The 23092-nt window shown below is 46.6% G+C and overlaps 1 protein-coding gene across 7 annotated transcripts in view; it reads left to right on the forward strand.

The window, feature by feature from the left end:
• Ets1 (ETS proto-oncogene 1, transcription factor) overlaps positions 1-23092 on the forward strand; it is a 121753-nt gene that overhangs the window by 91433 nt on the left and 7228 nt on the right. For 4 of the 7 annotated variants that reach the window (XM_087560404.1, XM_087560405.1, XM_087560407.1 and 1 more), the window contains 5 exon segments: positions 587-706; positions 2181-2381; positions 5019-5096; positions 6016-6264; positions 10208-10468. In XM_087560404.1, coding sequence (XP_087416530.1) covers positions 587-706; positions 2181-2381; positions 5019-5096; positions 6016-6264; positions 10208-10468 — 909 coding nt within the window. 7 annotated transcript variants of the gene reach the window in all.

Genomic DNA, 23092 nt, shown 5'->3' on the forward strand with positions numbered 1-23092 from the left:
GAGCAGTTCCTGTTCTTGGCGTCTTCTCTTTTGAAGCCCCATTGGTATTGCATTTGCGCCTGTAGATTTTGAATGACTGAACGCAAGGTTCACAATCCACCGTCTTTTCTATTTCTGTTCTGTTCCCCTCGCTTCACATTACAGGCACTAAGTAATTCTGGGTTGCGTGAAGAATATTGGTCCTTCTTTTTATAGGTAACCGAGACTATGTAGTAATAGCTCAAATGGTTTCAGTGAATAAGTTGGATATGTGGGGGAAGGGTGAGGGTAGTGGAAATCAGAAGGAAGAATAAGGATTTTTGCTCACCAGGATGCAGAGTGTTGTAAGCAAGACACAGGGTTGTTTTTGTTTGTTTGTTTGTTTTTTTTTTGTTTTTTTGTTTTTTTGTTTTTTTTCTTTTTTGGTTTTTGTTTCCAAAGGGGCTTAGTGTACTGTGGAAACCCCCTTCAGTTTTACCTGCTGCGATGATGATGAAGACGTGAGCACAGTTCTTTCTCAGTTTGCATTCTCTTCACACTCTGTTCACACTCTTCCCTTCTTTGTGCGAGTTTTGTTTTTCATACGCTGCTTTGTTTTCCCTGACAGATATGGAATGCGCAGATGTCCCACTGTTAACTCCGAGCAGCAAAGAAATGATGTCCCAGGCACTGAAAGCTACCTTCAGTGGTTTCACAAAAGAGCAGCAGCGACTGGGAATCCCCAAAGGTATACTTTACATGGTAGGAAAAAGGAACGCCGAGACGGATGCTTAGGGAAGCTTCATTTGCTCTCCCCGTAGCTAGGCTGGGTAAGATCAGTCACAGTGGAATCTGTGATGGGCAGTTGCAGAAATCCACGAGACATGGGGACAGATGCTCCACTCCTTTGTCATCGCCAGTGGTCCTAGGACAGTGTCTCCCGACCTGTCTGTACACCAGCATCTCTGGATCTTTGAGAGCTTCTGGAGTAAGCCCCAGACCAATTCAAGTCATCCTAACGGTCACTGACAGCTTTATTTTGTAAACTCCTCTAACAATTCCAGGTCGTAGGCAAGTCTGGAGAACCTGACTTTAGAGTCAGTATGGGTGACCATGGATGAACCCAGGGAGCTGGGCTGCTTTATATTTAGACTCTGTTCTCTTCCATGTGCTTTGGCAAAGTGTGCTTGCACTTTGGGCGTTCCTATCTAAAAGGGTTTACTGAGTCCATGGAGTCTGGAGTTATCATAAAAAAGTGAACTATGAATTGTCAGCTTTCCCTAGGAACATTTGCTGGGCAGTCATGAGTAGGCAAGCTGTGTCTTGTCCTTATTTTGCTTTTCATTTTGCGTTGATGTTGTTGTTAAGAAAGTTGAAGGAAGGCTGTCTATAAATAACACCTCATCTAACTGGAAATGAAAGACTTCCAGCATGGCCAGACCGAAGAGCTGGTTACATTCTTAGAATACATCTTTGCATTTTTTCTTCTTCTTCTGTTTACAACTCTACTCCAAACCTGAGTGGACCACAACCCCAAGCATCCTTTGTGGACCAGAAGGCGAGCAAAATGACTTCTGAGCCCTGGGTGTTCCAGCACCTTGTGCAGTTACTTTTGGTCCAGGCATCACTTACGTGCACCGTTTTGGTGTCATTGACAGATACAGCTCTGTCAAACCTTAGGCCAGGTATGAGGATTTCATGATATCACTGCTACTCAAAGCTGGGCCTGTGGTCACAAATAATGACACTCGAATGGCTTGTCATTACTAATTGCTGGGATTATTGTAAAACCTAAGTGGCTAAGATAAGAATAATCGAGTATAAAATCCTCAAGTGTGTCGCAGAGCTGAGAGCAGACGGGGGCATGCAGAATTTGTGGAAAACACTTTACACTGTTATTATTGCCCTTAAAGAAGGCATATTCCCTTATCTGGGGGCTTTAAATTTTTTTTTTTAATGGGATAAGGGTGAGAGAGGAGATCAGTGGAAATCTTGGTCTTAAAAAAAAAAGCAGGGAATTACTCTTGGCTGACTTTAGCTCCTCCTATCTGACAAAATAGGGCAAGTGGGGTGCTAGATATGGGGAAAGGAATCTGAGAGGTCCTGGACAAGATGCTGCTCCCTGGGTGTGAGAGTCACTAGCGTCCTCAGCCCTGTCCCATCTCTTCCTGCCTTCCCTCAGCCTGACCCACTGTATCCTCACTTGGCCTCTCTCTTCTCAGACCCCCGGCAGTGGACAGAAACCCATGTCCGGGATTGGGTGATGTGGGCTGTGAATGAGTTCAGCCTGAAGGGTGTGGACTTCCAGAAGTTCTGTATGAATGGAGCAGCACTGTGTGCCCTGGGTAAAGAATGCTTCCTCGAGCTGGCTCCAGACTTTGTGGGGGATATCCTGTGGGAGCATCTAGAGATCCTGCAGAAAGGTAAAATGTGTGGAAACAATGGGGTAGGGAAGTGGAGGGGGGCATTTCTCTAAAAGTAGGAGAAGAGCTGGCCGGATGGTGGGATGTTCTTGCTTTTGCCTGTAGGTGTTCAGCCATGGCATAGATGGTCTGTGGGGATGTGTTTGGTGCAAAGCAAGAGCTCAGTACATGCTGGCTCCTCTATGCCTTAGGAGTTCATATTTTAATTTTTAAGCAAGACTGTACTTTAGATTCCTGTATACACTCCATGTTATTTTTGTAGACCCATACATTATTTGAATAAACAGTGCCTGGACTTAAATAAATCTGGATTTAAGAAACAGGTGTTTTTATCTACTCCAGAAACTTTAACATATACTCCCTTGATCTATGACGTATCCTCTGGTAACAGGAGAATACAGCTTTTCCATGCTCATTAGCACGACAAATGTCTCTGCCAGTTGCTGGTTTGGCATTATGGCGGTGTAGAACACCTTTTACACTCCGAGCCAAAGCTAGGGTTATATCAGGACGTGGTGTTGCAACCTTTTAATGACACAGCCTCCTCTACTGGCCTCTTCTAACCTTTTTGGACCAAGTGACTCATGTCCCGTAGCACCGGCTGAGTATAGCAACAGCAGCGGGTGGCAAACTTGGGTGTTTCTGTGCTTATTTGTCTAAATTTCTTCTTAAAATAAATTGCAGTTACCAGCAGTCAGCAGTGCCCTACAGCTGACTGTAAGCCTAGAAGCCTGCTGCCCTCTGTAACCAGGCCCACCCTTTCCCTGTGGTCACCAGCCTCAAGCTCTAGGCACAGTCACTGGGGGTAGGGCACAGAGCTCATTCCTCGTAAGACCTTCCTTTGTTTAAGAGTATGCCTCAGTCTCAGGACTGAGGAGAGACCCAGGTCCCATTCCTCTGGGCACGTGAATGTGATGTGCGTTCCTTTGCCTCAGCTTCTCATTGAAAATGATCAGCGGATGAACACATTTAAGGACTTGGTGGGTCTCTCTGGGTGCTGCTACTCAGGACAGGACAACAGCTCTAGGAACTGTACTGGTGCTGACCCCACTAGGCACTGACTTGAGTGACCTGCTCGTAAGAGGAAAAGAAAGATGTGGTAGACTCCTCAAAGCGCTGGCTTGGTGCTGCCTTCTGAACACAACAGCAGGTTGCACCAGACCATGAAACCAAACATAGTCTGTCAATACAATGCTTCTCTGAACTCAGAATGAATTCCCACAGTGGGTGTACCAGGAGCTGGGGGTACTCTCAGTCTGTCACTGGCCATGGTCCATTCATATCCTTGATTCTGAAGGGCTGCCAAATAGATTTTCTTTCTCGGAATTACCCTCAATTAGTGATCAACACGTTAAACTTTACTTCTAAGTCTGTTTTAATTTCACTTCCCACCCAGTGTTCTTGCTGTGCTAATGTGCGTTCACAGGGAACTGCTACTAAGACAGGATTAGACTGTGGACTGCTTCTATGCAGGGGAGTACCGTCAGGGAACTGAAGTGCAGTACAGTGTAATTGAGTCCGTGTGAGGAGGCAATTCTGTCACCCCAGCCGGTGTCCCATCGCTTGAGGCAGTAAGACTGTCTTTCTGGGGATTCACCTTTCTGAGTGGATGATCAGGATGCTTGTAGGCAGAACAGCGTCCTTTCTGTGATCTCACTTGAGCAGCATGGCAGCCAGAGAACATAGCTGCTCGGGGTGGAGCTGTAGGCCAAAGGTGCAGGGGATGTTTTAATCTGATAAGCCACTCAAGCAGAGTTTAATCATTTTATCTCAACTGGGAACTTTTTTTTTCCTCTTTTTGAGTACAGGCATAAACTTGTTTTCCCATCAGCCTTTGCTCTCGGCAGGCTAGCAGATACCTGAGGAAAAACTGTATCAGCAGTCTCCCTTTACAATTGATCTTTGCAAAGCAATGCAGTCAGCAGCTCAGGCATTTGATTCTAGGGTAGCCAGAGTACCCTGAGCCCACCATGACAGTTCTGCTCCCCGCTACACTTTCTCTTTATTTCTTTCTGAGTCGCAAGGAAGTTGGCATCGAGGCAGTTTGGCTGTGTTGCTTCTCACGGTTCACTGAGCGGAGTCACCTTACCAGTGTCCTGCTTCTTGTCTGGGCCTGAACTTGAATTCCAAGAACAAAGAGAAAAGCAGATTAAAAAAAAAATCCAAATATCTGAAAAAGTGGAAGATACAAATACCTACTTGCCCAAAGACTGCAATGTGTTCTGAAATGGTTTTCAGTTGATCGGTTTAAATGCTAGGTTCTGATCATGGTCCTTGAGGCATCCCCAGACTGGAGCCTGAAGATTCAGTTCCCTGAAGGGAAACACCGAGATACCATGGCTGAGGGCTGCTGGTTTTTCTCAACCCTCAGTGATTGCCCAATGGGTTTCCTCCCAAGATAAGTGGACTAGTCCCATTTCACAGCTATTGAAATGCTAAACTCAGCCATACTTTTCTGATGTCATCCTGAGATAAAGCTGTGTTCAGGCAACCAAGACACCAACTCCCGCTGTGGGCTTGCAGACTCCGTATAAAAGAAAATGTTGAGATTATCAGGGTCCTTGTGGGTAAGATCCGCGTAGGTCAGTTGTCACGTGCATGCTATCTTTATTTTATTCTCTGGTGTGTTTCTTACAGAGGATGTGAAACCGTATCAGGTTAATGGAGTCAACCCTACCTACCCAGAATCCCGTTACACCTCGGATTACTTCATTAGTAAGTGCTGTCTTCCACTCTCCTCTGTCTCTTGGCTCTTTATGGTTCGAGAACTTGGAAAGGCTCCCTGGCTTAGTTGATCTCAGATGCTTTATTAATAACCCCATAGAAAGTAATATTTTCTTAATTATGTTCTGCTTTTTGTTACTTATTTTATGACTTTTCACCAAGCACAAGCATTAAGCTCGTATGAGTGCTTATCAGTCTACAGAGTTCCTGCAACTGGGAGGGAATACACCCTGGCCAGATTATGATCTTATTTAATCCCAGTGTTCTAGTGACTGGGAGAGGGTTGGGTTACAGATTTGATTTTGACTTATATGCTTTCTTTACCTATTATTGACGAGGATAGGATTTGCTATGGAATCCTTCTGGATCCCACACATGCTCCATGCAGTGTCACATTCTATGGTAGAAAGCACTTTTTAAAAGTGCGTGACAGCTTAGCACCCTGTAGAGGTGTCCAGAGAAAAAGAGGATCATTGGGCTTCTCTGATGACCCTGACTTCAAAGGTAGTGTTAAAAAGGTGTGATTTTTTTTCTTTTTAATCTTCTGGTTTATTATAGTTTTTACTCCAATGGCGACAGTTACATTCGCTACATATCTGGAGTTTATTGAAATGTTGCAGACACTGTGCATATATACACACACAGCCTCATTTATTCTTCATCACAGTGCTCTGAGGGAAACTTCATCAGCCTTATTTTATAGACCAGTAAATTAAGGCCCAAAGGGAAGGTGCCTTATCAGGGGCTGCAGATAGCAAGTTGTGCCATCAAGGTTGAAGCCAAGTCCTCCGGATTCACGCTTCTCTTTTAAGGGAGTCAGCTCACATCACATGGTGGGGCCTTGATAGGTAGTAGGACTTACTTCTTTAAGGCACCAGTGTCTCCAATTGTAAACACTCTCCTTCTCTAGGCTATGGTATCGAGCATGCTCAGTGTGTCCCTCCCTCAGAGTTCTCAGAGCCCAGCTTCATCACAGAGTCCTATCAGACGCTGCATCCCATCAGCTCGGAAGAACTCCTGTCCCTCAAGTATGAGAACGACTACCCTTCCGTCATTCTCCGGGACCCTCTCCAGACAGACACCTTGCAGACAGACTACTTTGCCATCAAGCAAGAAGTGTTAACTCCAGACAACATGTGCATGGGGAGAGCCAGTCGTGGTAGGTCCAATTTACCTTCAGATTCCTTGGGTGTACAAGAAGTACCTCATTTCCTTCATGGTTCAGGTCCCATTTTGCTTACTTATTACTCCCACATCCATCAGCCTCAGCCTTTCGTTTTAAACAGTGTATAGACATGAAGATCTGTCTGCCATGGGAGTTCAGAATTACCCAACCCGATGACAAAGAACCGGGGGTCCATGATGGAACTCGGTATGGCGGAGTTATCATCAAACGTATTATCAGGATAAAATGGCTTGCCTTCAGATTACGTCTAGGTAGCTTTGGAAAGGTAGGCCGCAGGTTTTTAAAGACAGTTTTTGCCTGAGATCGTAATCCTCTTGAAATTTGGCATGTGCTTTGACGTTCCCTTCAGGGTTCACCTGGGTCATACTGTAGGCCCTGGTGTGTTTCTTACAGAGGTACCTGAGATGACCCTTGCTGCTCATCCTGGGAACGTGTAGCCACTTGGGACTTCTTTGGTCTGGGAAGATACAAGATGGTTAACCAATGGTTTATTTGGAACTGTTCATCAACAGGGTGGTGAAAGTATGTATTTAGCTAGGAGGCCAGGGGAAAAGGTGACCAGAAGGCTTCCCAAAGAAGGTACTCTTGTTGACAAGGCTATTATAATAGTGATAAAACAGCGGCTGGCAGTGAAGTCAGTGTTTCAAAATAGGTCTCGCTGACCTGATGCCCCAAAGGTAGAAAGCACCTGATGTTTAAGACAAGGCCATGAACATTTCACGACCAGAAGCAGCGTGTTCTGATTGCCTGTGTAGTCTGTTAGAAGGAGAGCTTCTTCATCCAGGAAAAGCCCACGAGTTTCTGAAAAGCCTAGACATGACTTTCCTGGTGGGAAAGTATTACGACAGGAAGAGATACGGGTAGTGATTCTTGCTCACAGAGTGGGTGGGTCCCTGTGCTACCTGCTCAGTGCTCTCTAAAAGGGCGAGAGTTACCCCATGGCCACCGTGAGCCATCCCTACTGTTCTGCTCATCAACTGTTCAGGCTCAGGCTCGCTCCCAGCAAGCCTTAGGGTGGCTCTCTAGCCTTGTACAGGGAAAGCCCCTGCAACACCAGAACGCAGGTTGTCCCGCTTACGTTCCTAGGTTGTTTGTGTTTCAAACCAAAGGGAATGGGTGGGACCGGGTCTGTCTTCCCCTTTCTGCCCGTCCTTTATTTTTGGGTACGTGTCTATTTAAATACATACCCTCAAGCGTATGCATCTGTGCACTTCTTCTTAAGCAGGTTGAAACCTTAGCACTGTTTTCTTCCTCGTGGGGCTGTCTTTCTGTAAATTTACGGAGACCGAGTTGTGGGTTTGGGGTTCAGCTATGTTGTAAATCTGTGTAGATCTGTAATCATATTGTTTTACAGTTGTGGCCGGTTTTGCATTTGTGGAAATGCCTTTTCTTTCCCTTGTCTCTTCTTGGTTCTTGGGTCCTCACCCCCCCTCCAAACCCTAACTAATGATTATAAACCCAAACTGATCCTTACCGAAGGACGTCAGGTGTTTCTTTGTGGCTCTACTGTGGTTCACCTCCTCCAAGCTCAGGTCACAGACTTAAGGGGAAGAGCAGCTTGTGCAAGCCTGCTTGCTGCATGGTAGAATGTGCTGTAACACGTCCGGCCAAAGGGCCATTGACTCTGACTGTTGTGATTGGTCTAGACTGAAGACATTACTGTTAGCTGACTATTAATAATCGCAGTATTCAGATTCTGTGTTATAGTATACAAAGTACTTCTCTGTCCCACTTGTTTGAGCTCTGAGGCCCGTCTTTGTGTAAGTCTTTTCTGTGGGTGGCTGTGGGGCTACCCTTCTGTTCAGAGTGCTGTTCCGTGGACTCAGTTAGCTTTGGAAGAACGTTGCAGAGGCCTTCCTTGGAAAAGATGGTCAGTGCTAGTCTTGGGGAATGGATGCGTGCCTCCCGGATTGAACAGGGAAGCAGAACCAAGTGTCTAATCCTTTTGGATTCAAGTCAATGTTTTGGAAAAAAATACCCGTCCATGAAGGCTTCCAGCTCCAGGGTTGTGAAATAAGAACTAAAACGAAAGCTTCACTCTGCTCTAAACCACAGTCTGAACCGAGTGGCATCTGGTGAGGCTGCAAGAGAGTAGTGACGCCTACTTTAGCACTTAGGATAAATGAAGCCCTTTCAGCTCCCAGCCCTCTATATGAAAATGGCTGAAGAGATAGAAAAATAGCAAGAGACGGAGACATAGAGAATACCTACATATGGGTGACTCTGAGGGCAGGCCTTCCTTCGTGGAAACATGGGTTTTCTTTCTTAGGCTTTTGGTGTATTTGTGCTAGAGTGAAATGGAATGACAGGTAGAGTTCATAGCTAGCACGAGAACACACCTTTCATGAGATACTAGGGAAGTTTCTGCTCTGCTTAGAAGGCTGTGGCATTCCGTGTGGGGGCTGCTTTCTTGAGACATTTAATGTGACTAGTAATGGAAAGACACTAATGTGGTGCAGGCTGGGTCACTCACTCCTCAGGCTCTGGCTTGCTTTCTGAGCGCTGCCTTCTTTTGAGCAAATGAGCAGAGGGTAGAGTGAGATACGACATTTCTGTCTTTAGCAGTACAGGAGGGAGCAGCGGGGCAGAATGTCCAGAGCAGAAGTACTTGTTTATCTGGGTTTTCTTTTTTTTAATTTCGAGAACAATATCTTTCCCTTGTGTTTGGGCAGCTGCTTACGTGTCAATATTACTTTCTTAACCAATCCACAGCCAGAAGCACACTGATATGTGGTTGGATAAGACACCTGACTTTGAGGGTTTAGCCAGCTTCTCACAATTGAGAACTGATCTGAAGGTATTTCTGCAGCCGCCTTTCTCACACCTTTCCATCTCTTGGCTCATGTTGGGTAGGAGTGGCCATCCCATCTCCTGAGGTCTTCCTCTAGCTGCCCGAGAAATAGCTGATCACTGGACATAAAAACAAATGTTCCTTCATGGATCTTCAACGTATTTATTTTCCTCTTGACGTCTCCTTGTTAGCCCCCTCTTTCAATGGTGTTTTTGCCAATGGAGATTTCTCCAGGAGTGCTCACACAACCACAGCAGCTGTTCATAACCTGGTTTGGGAAAAGAGGGAGCTTGCATGATCCTGTGGTCGGTTCAGAATGCCTTAAGCAACTCACCCAGTGAAGGGTTTCTGACCCTGCTCTGGGCTTCCACTCCTCAGCCATCCCTTCTGCTGCTCCTGCCCCTGGAGTATGAATTCCAGGTTCTTAACTCTACTGCAGAGGGTAACTGATATGGTTTACTGCCGACAAGAACGACTGAACCTTGCTGGGTTTTGTTTTACTGTTCTTGAAGGCACCCCATAACTTTTTTCTCCATTTGAGAGGTCATAAAGGAATGGGTTAGTACTTGGAGAGAAAGTACCTAAAAGGTAATGCTTTAATTCCAAGGTCAAGGAAGGACAATCTACCCTTAGTTTAATAGAATATTTTTTTCTTATGATCAAAGTATTTTGCCAAATTGGGCCTTCTGAAATCATTTCATTGACTGGAATTGAAAAAAAAAATCAATCTGACAGTGTTCTATTTTTTTTTCTTGTTAACTTATTAAATCTAATGTATTAACCAGAAATCTCACGACAAGTAGCACTCGAAGCTTCTAAATTTCTGGCTTTAGAGTTCTTGAGGTTCTGTCCTCATGACAGATCTGAGGAATAGAACCTTACTTTGGTCACCATGCTAGGAACTAGAAGCCAGGCAGTGGCAGCAGCTCTGACGTTATGGCCAGGTCAACATTCTTTCCCACAGTGTAGACTCAGGACTTCCGGGACTCCTGTATCCCTGGGCCCTCTCCCCCTTCATCCTCTCCAGATCTGATTAGCAATCTGTCCTCCATAAGAGGGATTTCACAGTTGTTTTTTCCCAACCCCTCTTCCCTGCCCTCTTCCTACCTCCTCCTTTACCTCCAGGTAAACTCGGGGGCCAGGACTCTTTTGAGAGCATAGAGAGCTACGATAGTTGTGACCGTCTCACCCAGTCCTGGAGCAGCCAGTCATCTTTCAACAGCCTGCAGCGTGTCCCCTCCTATGACAGCTTCGACTCCGAGGACTATCCCGCTGCCCTGCCCAACCACAAGCCCAAGGGCACCTTCAAGGACTATGTGCGTGACCGTGCTGACCTCAACAAGGACAAGCCTGTCATTCCTGCTGCTGCCCTGGCTGGCTACACAGGTAGGCACCCAGCCCCTGTCTAGGTGGCTAATTGCATGTTTCTGTGGGCTGGGTCAAGTGTAAGGCACAGAGACCCAAGGGCACCCCTTCTTGTTTTTGTGAAGAGTAGATGTTTCTCAAGGGTCTTTAGTCTCAAGCCACTGATTTTTGGAAGCCAATAGTATCATTCTGTCTCAAGGGCTCATTTTTAAAAGTGATAGGGAATTTAACTTTCGAATTTCTTTCATATCTGGGGAAGGGACCTGTGATGACTGGGAGTTTCTGGAAACTGCCTTGTGGGTAGAATGGAGGGACTTTTGCTTGCCTGCTCTGGGGAGACCCTTTCAAATATAAAACCAGAAGCTGGCTTTCTCAAAGGCGGAGTTGAATGGCCTGCATGCTGGCGAGTTTCATAGTATGGTTGCTGTTTGAATTTAGGAACTGTGTTCTAAGCCCTATCCGGATCCATTCTGGGCTTCCATAGCAAAACACTCAACAACAACAACAACAACAGCTACAATAGCAGTAACAACAACAAAACCACCACCACCACCACTGCTACACTTTATGATTGGTTTTCTTCCAGGCGTGAAAGCTTTAATTAGAGTAGTAGTGATTTCAGAAGGAACCCAGAGGATGGACGAAGTTCACCAAGCTGGGGCCTCGACAGAGGAGCTGAGAGTAGAGCCAGGCCGTTCCCTGCTCCGATGAGGAGCAGCTCCTGTGCATTTAGCCCAGGAGACTGGGAATAGTTTGAGAAAAAATCAAAAACACTGAATAATAAGCATGCTAAGCGTCAGATCCTCTCTGCAAGACTGCAGTGTTGTCAAGAGCCTAGGTTAACTTTCCTTAGCCAGATGTTAAACTGCCGTCCTCTTAAGATGTCTTCAGCTGGACAGCGAGGGCTCTGTGTGACGGAAGATGGGCAGCAGACGTGGTGTTTCTGCTGCCATAACTGATTTTTTTCCCCAAGTGGGCTAGGGTAGTCTTGGTATCTTTCTGAAAATTAACTGATCTTTAAGAGCGAAATTTATACATGTAGAGAAATTACCCCTCCTTCCTAGATCAAGAATATATTCTCTGGGTCGCATTCCACAAAGACCCTAGCTAGAGGAGTCACTGTATCAAAGAGTGCCCAGGAAATACATCTGTGACTGGGAGTGACAGCAAGGACCATATGTAGACTCATGAGGAAAAGACAAACTTGAAGACCCTTCTTTTTCTTTCTTTCTTTCTTTTTTTTGAAGTATCTAAATGTCTTTTATTTTGAGGATATTAGTAGGAGGGACTTGGTACATTTCAAGAGGATCTTTTCCTCTCTCTGGAGAGCAGATTATTGGGAGATTACTCATTTTCCTTGAAGATGAGAAACAGTACAAGAAGTCTTTCAAAGTGTAGAAGAGTGGGAGACTTTGACATTGAGACTCGACTCCTCCACCTGGATGCAATGAGAGAGCGGAGGGAGGGGAGAGGACTGCTCTGAGGGGAAGAGGAAGGCAGGGGTAATGCGCAGATGACTGACGGTATTCTGGTATGAAAGTCGTTTGATAGGTTCTGTCCCTCTCTCCCTGCCTGCCTCTCTCCTACCTTCCAGTCTTCTCTCCCTCCTTCTCCCCATGGGATAAGGGATTAAAACAGCCAGGGAGGAGAGGAGAGGAGAGGAGATGGGAAAGGGATCATCACTTTACTTTCTCAAAGACTGAGCTATTCCAATTGGAATAAGAAAAATGAAGACATGTCCACATTTAGATTCCGTCTCTTTACAATTATGGGCTTAACTTTTTCAGACTCAAATAGTGGTGAGAACAATAGACCAGAAACCAGAAGTTCTCTGAGCTCCCTCCCAGCTCTAACACACTGTGTGATTTTAGGCAAATTTACCTTGTACCTTTTTCTACTTTAGTGAAGTAGAACTGTTCACCCTTATCCTGACAGTGGGAGATGTGTGAAATGCAGTTGAACCAAATCGATTAATTAAATGAGTGCTAGACATTGTGCTAGACATGGTGAGAAGAAACTCCTACTTGTAATAAATTGATTATGTCAGCAAATGAGCACTAACTGGGTAAGAATAAGACGCACCCCCCCCCCCCAGGCCATCTTACCCAGTTTATTCTGAATGTCCTTAGATTTGAATTACAATCTCTTGTTGCTGTGGTCCAAATGAAAGTAGGGATTTGTTATGCATGTCATAGATAGCACACCGAATTTTGGCGGTTTTTCCCATGAGCTCTTGTCCTCGGGGAACACTTCCTGCCTCCACTCCAGGTTCTCTGAGCCTGTGGCTTGGTGGCCCCTTCTCAGAAACAGATGAACAAGAGAAGGAACGCATCTGTCCTGCCTCTTACCTGAGGGGACAGCTAGAGTGTCTGCAAATGCATGTCTAGCATTATGCAAGCGTGTTAGGATGAGCTGACATTTGAAAAGCACTTTGAAAAGTGGAGATCACTCTGTAACTGTTGGCAGTGCTTTTGACGTAAACATTGTTTGTGTATAAACAGTGCACTAGCTTTCTGTCTCTGGTTCTGATCCCTTTTATGTCCCCAAATTCAATTGCTGTAGCTTGTGTGTGACCTATACTACGGGCACTCAGACTTCTGCACCAGGGCTGCCTGGCCTGGACTACCTACCTACATGTACTTACCATAACTGCCTGGCCTGGACTGCATGCACATGCTTACCATGACTGCCTGGTCTGGACTACCTACATACATGTGCTTACCATGGCTGCCTGGCCTGGACTGCATACATGTGCTTACCATGGCTGCCTGGTCTGGACTGCATACATGTGCTTACCATGATTGCCTGGCCTGGATTGCATGCATGTGCTTACCATGACTGCCTGGCCTGGACTGCATTCGTGTATTTAGATGTACCTAGCTGAGGAAGAGGAGGCATCTTCTACATCTCTAGATGAGGGGCTGAGGTTTCTGTCCTTACTGCCTCCACAGGAATACACTCTCCTCCTTCCTGTGATAGCTTAGTTACTGCACTGTAAGTGTGGAAATCAGTTAGCTAGAAACGGAATTTTCACATTCTCTCGCACAGTTACATTCTTCCTTCAAAGATAAGAAAATTGCATCAACCTTAGCAGGGCTCCCATGGCAACTTGTTAAATTAGGTCGAGATGTGGGGGCAGATAACATGTCTTGAAAGCCTGCCTGTTCGCTGAGTGAAGAATACATCAAGTGCAATGTTGGCTTCCTCCAGAATGTACCTCCTTACCTTACTGTTTCCGGTTATCAGACCGTACAATCGCAAAGCTCTGCTTTCTCTTGTTCATAGATGCATTCTCAATCCTTCAAATTACAACACAGAGAGCCGCCGGCCCACTGTTTCCTGTATTCCCTTTAGACCTTAGAAAAACGCTAAGCACTCAGTGTGTGCTCACATGCTGAGATAGTCAATTTGTTATGACTATGGGTCCTTTCCCCCTGTGTCGAGCACAATGTGTGACATTCACTTGTTCAATTAATATATTTGGGTGTAGGGATGAAATACTATACTGGATTATGAAATAGTAGTCTCCTTTCCTCCCTGTCCATCTGGCCCCATTTTAGAGATGGTAAAACTAAGCATAAAGAACACGCTTCATCCGAGGTCAGGTAGTTTTGTTCTGCAAGGAGGTAGTTCCTCAATGAATTTTAAGTGCTGTATGCCTTGCTTGAATGCACCATCTGCTCTTCATGTTAAGGAATGAGGACACTCCTTGAGTATCTCCATGTCCTACGCAGAGGGATTATGACCCAGTGGCCTCTTGTCACTAATTAACACTCCATACATGTGACTGAGGGGAAGGGGGAAGGGCAAGAGCTGCTTTTGACTTCAGTCCAGAGTTCTTGGCCTGTGAATCACCATCAATGAACTTTTTTCCATCTTCCTAGTCACGGTTACCAATAAAGGCCCATTCTACTGCAGGTGACCTACTGGTAATTCATGTCTGGGTATATTGTCACCCACTAAGCTGTAACTATGAAGGAAGAAAGTCTTCTTTTCACCCAGAGCCTGGAAAGACTCTATACCTTAAGTCACTCATCAATGATCGTTTTAAAAGAATGTTTGATATTCTCTCTCGACCTCCCCCTCTCTCACTGAGTTTTGTGTGTACGTGTGTGTGTGTGTGTGTGTGTGTGTGTGTGTGAAAGAGAGAGAGAGAGAGAGAGAGAGAGAGAGAGAGAGAGAGAGAGAGAGAGAGAGAGAGAGAAATCCACACTAACAGGAATCATACTAAGAGGAATAGCAGCCTCAAGACATCCCCCTGTGGGTTCTCATAAATTGCCTTCTGTCAGAATGAATGCTATTCTGTCCATTTCACAGATGAGAGGAAGGTCAGTCTAAAATCCCACAAATCCCCAGGTCAAAATCACAACCCCGAGGTCTTATTGTAGTTGAGTTTTAGGGTTCAGGAACCTAAAGCTACTGTTAAGACACATTTGAGAAAATAAACAAGTTGGTGACAAAAGGAAGGTCTGCCGAGCCACTCAGTTCAGGACATGGCCTGTGATTTTGGAATAGCACCTACACCCACAGTCTTCTGAAGAAAACTGAGTTGCGAACTAATCTGCGTGTACTAGGGCAGAAGATGGTGACAGTGTTGGGGAGCTCTCGATGGGCCCTAGCTAGCAATGAGGAAAAGGGAGATGGGTTGCTAAGTTTGTAATGTAGCACGCATCTGTATAGATTTCAGATATTCCAAACATAGGTTAGGAAAGGTGGAGCTCTCTACCATGTTACCCTGAGTTGGGCTCTTGATGTAATCTCTCCAAGCAAACCCTGCTGGCATACGACAATGAGAGGAGGCCAGCATTGAGATAGGCCAACCTGTCAGGATAGGGGGAGACCCTGGCTGCAAACACTGAGCACTGAGCCTTATTTCTAGAAGCCGGGGATGCTACGTAACGACTTACCTGAGCTCCTTTGGCCTGGCAAGGTTGGAGCTAACTCCTAGTCTTGCCGGGGGCAGTGTGGTGTGAGTGTAGAGTGTCCCTGGGCATTGTCTCCATAGGGAAGAAGGAAACTAAGAACAAGAAGGATGCAGACCATTTTCCTTCTTGAGCCGAGGTGGCTGCAGGAAAGTGGATGGAATCTTCCTGCCCAACAGTAGCCCTGAGGCCTGAGGGACTGATTCTCGCCACTATGCAGTCTACGGCAGGTCCCAGGGGCTTCTGAGGGTGACTTTGAGTGTCTTAGTAGAGCCCTGGGTTGGTTAGCAGTAGGTCAATGGAGAATCGCTTTGGAGTATCAGGGAGGAAAATGGACGAAGGTGGGAGGAGAGCGGCTCTCTGCAGCCTGAAGAACCATTTCGTAGCTCCTGTCTCTTAACTGGTTGGTGTGGTGCAACAGTTAATCATTCTCCACCAGCAGAGGAATTCCTATGGTTGGAGGCTTTGGCCACACAGGGTTGTTAACTTTTTGTTTCTGACTGGCTTAACATTTTATGGGAAGAGCGGTTCCCTATTTATCCTCATAGTTTTGAAGGCCAGGGTTGGTGGCGTTTCCTCGGAGCCTTGAGCTAGTACTGCACACACTGTCTTTGCACTTGCTTTCCAGTCTGTGGAGAAATACCCCTGGGGTATTCGCACCTCTCTGAGACCTGCCTGTAGTTTGGATTAACAGGTTGGCTCTCTGTTCTGGGAAGAGCTCCCCTGTCTGATTTAGAGAAGTCTCGGAGTCTCACAATTTGGGGGTCGCTGTTCCTTTAACCAACTCTCGTTATGCATGAGGGGATTGGGTGGTGTCTGCTTGGGAATGCCACTCTGACTCCAGTGTGCAGCTCCACCTTTTCCGCCTTTGAAGCAGGAAGTTTCCATTGAGCCAAGTGTAGCCAGTGTGCTTGTGAGACATCAGCCCAAGCCTGGCTGTCCTTAAGCGGTGGGCTTAGAAAGGCCCTCTTGCCTCTGACACGCCCCAGATTCTCCAGCTCTGCCCAGTGGGGTCTCTTTTTCACTCTTCTGTCTCTGCTGTGGAGAAACCACCGCTCAGCACAGAGGCCCAATTCCAGAAGAGCACCCCTCTTCCCGTGCACAGGTCCAAAGTGAGATTCACTTGATGCCACCATGGCTTCAGTGACATCTGCCATTCAAGCATGACTTCACAGTGAAGTCAATTTAGCCACTCGAGGGGCTGGCTGCTCTGAGGTGCTCTACCATGAGGCTATAACCTGTAGAGGGCATGGGCACAGACTTGGCTTCTGCAACCACCAAGCTGTGTTATATTGGGAAATTTCACAACCCTGTGCCCCGTTTTCCTTGTCTGAAAATTGAGGTAACAAATGGATCCCATCTCATAAGCACGTGCGGATAAGTGAATTCGTAGAGCCATGCAGAATGGTGCTGGGCACCTAGGAAGTATGGTCATTCCTGCCCCATATTAATTCCAACTTTTTCGTTCTTTGCAGTATGATTCTAGTTCTTCCAGGTCAGGAGATATGTTTCACTTACAGAATCTATGGGGGCAAAGCAAGATCTTTAATGTTAGTTAGGCCCCATCCAACATGCAGCCCAGTGTGCTCCATGTTTACCAGCACCTACTGTGTCCTGGACCCTTTCAGATAGTAATATTGTTAATTTCCCACCAAAGCCATATGCGGAAGCTTCTGCTTTTCTCATTTTTATAAGTGTGGGGTTGATTTTGAGGGGGAGGGAAATGTCTAGACTAAAGCCACAGGGCGCATAAGAGGCTTCCCAAGGTTTTGCACGTTGTCTAGCTAACAATTAGGAAAACATCCAACATGGTGAGCAGCAGATAAAAAGGAATGGCCTGCTATGCAAACAATGTGTGTGGGAGTATCTCCAAAGACATGGAAGGAATAGGGGGAGGCAGAGAAGCCTCCACGACATGCTGTGAGCCTGGACCCAAGGAGGTTTGGGTAGGACGTTCCTCTGTTCTGTCTGCGTCTCAGCCTCTGAAATAGTTCAGCCAAGCTGGGCCACAGTTGCCTAGTGGAAGCAGGACTGTATTACAGCTCTGTCCCCGACTGTAAGTCCCCAGCAGTCCCGGCCTTGATAGGGACATGGCGGAGGAGGCCTTTAATGTCCCCTGTAGCAGGACACCTGAGCAGCAGTTAGTGTGACAGCCACATTGGACCCGGCACACAAAAGTGGCATCTTAAACTAGCATGGCTTCCCTGCCTGCCCAGTGGAAGACACTACTCAGGATCATGTGTGTCCATGGTCCCAGTGGCCCACCATAGGCCTTCGGGGGTTCTGTGCATAATGTTGGGTGTAATGAACCCAACGGTGTGACTCACATCTCCCTGGTGATAAAGAGAGTGAAAGTTCTCCTAGGATGACTGAATTCGAAAGTTTAGACCGAGAGGAGGGTTGTACCCGAGGTATTTAAGAGGTGGCAGGACACAGCTCTGTGGAGGAGTTTGACATTCAGACAGAGTGGAGCAGTTTCTTGTGAAGGCCTCTCCAGCCTCCTCCTCTGGCCCCAGTTCCTCAAAGGCGTAGGCAGGACACTTTCAGCTTTTTGCATCACGGTGAACCAAGAAGGTTTTTTTTTTTTTTTTTCCTATAGCCCCATGCTGTTGCTAATATTCATGTTCCACCCCAATCTAGTTATAATCCCCGACATGAAAGATGCTCATAAACTAGTTGCTGGCTGCGTGCCTGTCAGAGTCAGTACAGACTGATGCGCGCGATATGTCCTCCGGACCGGCAATGCTTTTCATCCCTAAAATGCAGAGGACCCTCTCCCCCAAAACTAACTCCCCCCAGAGCTGGACTGCCAGAGTTACTTATAGCGTCTGGAGTCTTGGGTCCATACTCTTACTAATCAGTCAACTCATCCTCTCTCCTGCTTGCCTGGCTGTCAGAGCAATGTGTTTCCTTTAAGGTATCTACATAGGTTGGGGAAAAACAAGAGGACATTGGTTTATAACACAGTTCGTACTCCTTAACCCTGACCTCGGCTGAGCTATCTCTGGTGACTTCTTAAAAGGTTTGTTCCCTAGAAAACACCAGGAGGAAAAGGCTGTAAAGAAACCCACTTCCTGACTCGAGGCTCACTCATCAGCGCAAACTCTTGTGCATGTTAAGCTGAACTGCACATCTATGGTGGGCTGAGAGGAAAGAGGCTTCATCTAAACTTTACATTATAAATGGAGGCAGCCCCTTTAAGAGAATGGGGCGGTCTTCTTCTGCCTGGGGCTACCCACCCCCACTTGTGGACACTTGAATGCACGCAGGTGTGCAGAGCCTCGGCAGAAACAAAGGTCTTTGCTCACACATGAAAACTGTGTAACTGTCGTCTCCAATCCAAGCCACACTAGCCCACCGAGTCTCAGTAAACACAGTGCCAGGTGGGGCACCCCGGGTGGCCACTTGCTGCTCACTTGACCTAGTGGCCAGCTTGCCTGGTGGCTAGCGCAAAGCACCCCACTTCTCAGTACTCATAGACCATGTAGAGCCACGATTGTGCAAACACCGGGGACGGTAGCGGGGTTGTGGGGAGGGCTTGGCCAGAACATTAATGATTAGAGAAAACCTACCATGTGGGAAAGAGGATCTAAGTCTGTCTGTGACCCAATTTTCCCTAAGCCAGGAGGGTTCCTAATGTGTTCACTTGCAAAGTCGTTCACTTTGCTACCTCTTACGGTGCGTACCCACTCTTAATTAGAGGATGGGTTTCATTCTCATTCTGAACTTTAACAGAATCGTCAGTGGTTATTCTGTTAAGATATTTTAAAAATTATCATAGATGTCATTGAATTTTTTTTTAAAAATCTCCAACTTTATACTTTTCTGAAGGTTGCCACATGAAAGGTCAATTTCATTCTTGGAAGCGTTACTAAATTTTATCTAGGGAATTCGCAGGCATTTCTTTGAGAATTCTGTTTTGACAAACGCCTCTTCTGCATGACTCCAGTGTTTTTCCCAGTCTGCACGGCTCTGACATTCATTCTTCACGTTCCCTTGCTCTTGCTTATGTCTGCCGTGTTTCTCTAGGACATATCTGTAAATTAAAGAGAAGTAGAATTATTATTCCATTTTAGGAATAGGAAAACAAAGCCCAGGGAGTTTGACTTGCATTGTATTTCAATTTGAACCAGGAAAAAATTAAAAATCAAAGTTCTGTAGGGGTCACCATCTATGCATGCAGGCTTTATGTGTATATATGTGTGCATGCATTCGTGTGTGTGTGTGTGTGTGTGTGTGTGTGTGACTTTGTAGGTTTCTATATTATTTTCCACCACTGTGGTTAGCAAGTATAGCTTTAATAGTTTCATTAGTAGAGCTTATATTTCATTCACTACGCTTGATTTGGAGTCTTCCACACAGGACCATATTCATAGAGTATAGGGTAGCAGGGACTTACTAAGCCAAGGCATTGTGGGAAGGCTGTAGAGCGCACCATATTTGGGCCATGTTAGTGGTGAGGTGGGATACCATAGTGGCACCAGAAAGCCCTAACTCAGAAGAAGCAGGACGTGACAGCTCTAGGCATAGAACTGAGGTGAATATCAGACGGTCTTTGCTCTTTCTTTTCTAAGTTCTTTCCAGGCCTTAAGGGTCAAGCTACAGAGCAGTATCATCCTCGAACAGGCCCTGCTGCAGCTTCGGGCTGAGTCTGATACACAGCCAGAAACTGTTGGGTGATTTCTGTTTAATTATCCCTCAACGCCATGACTTCATGGAAACAGTAAGGTTCTGGGGTTGTTTGTAAATGACTTAGAAGGGTGAACTAAGACTCGGGAATCACCCACCCCATCTCAGAGACAGGTGCTCCCCCGGGTATAAAATGGCAGGCTATGCTGAGCAGACGGGTCATTTCCGGACTCCGGTGTTCTGTTTTTGCTGTCACCGTTGGCTGTGGGCAGAGACACCTGGCTAGAAGGGAGGGGCAAGCCAGGCTTATTCGCTGTTTCAGGGCCACCTGCCAGATGTGTCTCAGGGCAGAGTCAGCCCCGTTGCAAGGGTGACCAACCATGAGAGTTTCATAGGTTAAAATATATACGCCATCCTATCCACACTGAGGTATTCAATTTGAATTTGAGAGTAGAACTGTAGGACTTCAGTTTCTTAGAGCAGCATGAACCCCCTAAGGACAAGAGGTGTGGCTGCTTTATTTGAGGAGCATGTTGGTGAAGCATAGCCTGGGTGTCATCCATATTTTGGTCCCAAAGATAATTTAATAGAGAGAGGCCTTTTGGCACCTTTCAAACCTGTATGCTTCCTCCCCCGACCTGCCCTGGAGGATAATGGTTTTGGCAAACGCATCCATTAAATGTTGAGGTATCGTGCCTGGCACCACAGATATGATAAGGCATTTGATAAAACACACAGTGTTAGAATTGTTAGCCGGGAGATGTGTGCCGATCAGGTGTTGTCTAGGCTTCAGGAATGAGAACAGAGACTTTCCCGGGGGAAGCATATATTCCAATCATGAGACTGATGGGCCTTGAGCAAACCATCAAGTCTTGGTGCTAGGAACCACAGTGAACGTGGCTGGGGGAATGGGCAGATGGCTCAGCTGGCAATGTGCTTGCGTCCCAAATATGGGGAATGGAGTTTGGTCCTCAGATCTCTGCACCTACCTAAAAAGCATGGCATGTTGGTGAACTTCTGAAAACTCAGTCCTGGGAGGGAAAGGACGGGAAGACTCCTGGAGCTCTCTGGCCAGCCAGTGCACAGGTGGGTGGCTTCTCTCAGACACCTGAGGTCATCTCCTTTCCTCTGCATATGCTACCCCCTCCACACCCCCCACACCCCCAGAGAGGTTTCTAGAGGGGTAGTTTAAAAAGGAGCCATAGTGAAAATATGAACAGTCTGCCAGGACAACAGCTGTCTAATGATGACTCCATCTGTATGAACTCATGTCTTGTGTTAGCCTCTTACCAGGGCCTGGGTGAAAGATGTAAACTGTGTTTGAAGTGTAAATGCAGATGGGGTAGAAGAGCATGATGTTTAATACTCTGCTGCATGCCAGCTTTGAGATCACAGACATGGGCAGGTATTCTGCAAGTCTGGAAAACACACACACACACACACACACACACACACACACACACGATGATGGTGACACTGTTGGGTTGCCATAGTTGGTCTTGCTAGCACAAGCCTCTAATCTCAACTACTCAGGGTGTTGAGGCAGGAGATTTACAAGTTCAAGGCCAACCTGGGCAACTGTACTGAGAGTCTGTCTCAAAATACATGCATGCTTATGTGAATAGGTAATTCATAGTTGAGGGCATGGCTCGGTCTTAGAAAACTTGCCTACTCAATTCTGTAAACACCAACAACCAAAAACAACCAGAAAGCCATAACCAATCAAGACAGACATTCATGCACGTGCCCACACACACTTTAATAAGGTTTATTCCTAGCTTACTTCAACTTTTAGCCTCAGAGTCGGTGACCAGAACACAGGAGATGCCAATATTCAGTCATTGACATAGACGTGAAGTCTTGCAATTTCTAGGTAAAGACAAGGAACATAAAATATGACCCGGATGAGCAGGGATTTATGTGAGGCTGCCTCTGATTTGTGGCCTCTCTAGGGTCCCCTGGAGGGCAGTGGTTTTGGTGTTGTCTCTTGGCCCAGGCTGCTCCATGCACTTCTTTCAAGTCTGGGTTGTGCTTTGCAAGCTAGGACTGCCAGCACTGTATAAGAATTTTCCTCTCATCTTGAGGTTGAGAAGGAAAAGCTGTCAGGAAATTCCCTCGCTGGGGTGGCTGAGAAGAACAGAAGGGTATGAAGTTTACTCAGGAGATGGGAGCAAGATGGGAGCTGGGCTTGTGGGTGTGTGTCCTATGCTCCTTCATGCCCCGCCTTGGAAGACCTCCTTCTAACAGGGACCCTTCTGTTGTTGTGGCTCTGAGCTCCACTGGAGCAACATAGTTTCCCAATGATGCGACTGGATTCCTGATGTGTGACACCGAGGGGCAGCATGGTGAAGGGCACCGTTGACTGCCTTGGGGCCCCAGACAGGCCTGCCATTGTGAGTCACATTTAACATGTGAGCTCCCCTTTCCCATGACTGGCGCTATTCTTAGTACCAGCTTCTGCTCTGGGCGACAGAGGTTCACTGGAACCACAATCCATTTGGGTAGGTGGATGGGGGCAGGACCAAGGATGGAGAATTGAAGAAGCTTTGAAATTTCAGAGCATGTTGGAGCAAGGGCAAAGGAAGGAGTCTGGAGCCCCGGGGGTGTGAACCAGGTCTATGCTAAGCAGTTGAGAAATGGCCTCAGGAGACCAGTAACTGGGACTGCAAGTCTCATTCATGAGTCTGGGGCGTGGACATGGATGTGGCTGGCAGATATGCAAAGCCAGTAAGCATGGCAACCCCAGAGCTGCCTTCAATGCTTGTGTCTCACTGTGGCCGTGGCTTTCCAGAAGTGAAGTCAGGCTGACATGTTGCTGTAGGAACAGGGTCCTTGTGATACCATCCAGGAAAGAGATAACCCAGAAGCCACAGTTCCATACCCTTCCTCCTTCTGCTGCTCTGTCCAACAGAAGGGTGGTGTGTAAAGGTCAGGACCAACCATGGAAATGTCTCCTTGGGTACAACAGTGTGTAGGTTCTTATCCCCTCTTTGGGTTGGGTAGGGGAGGAGTCTCACTGTATAGACCAGCATGGCCTTGACTTCTCGGCCTCTTGAATGCTGGGACCACATGCAGATGTATGTTAGCACCGTGG

Source organism: Rattus norvegicus, chromosome 8 (assembly GCF_021556685.1).
Source record: "Rattus norvegicus strain SHRSP/BbbUtx chromosome 8, alternate assembly SHRSP_T2T, whole genome shotgun sequence".
Taxonomy (NCBI): Eukaryota; Metazoa; Chordata; class Mammalia; order Rodentia; family Muridae; genus Rattus; species Rattus norvegicus.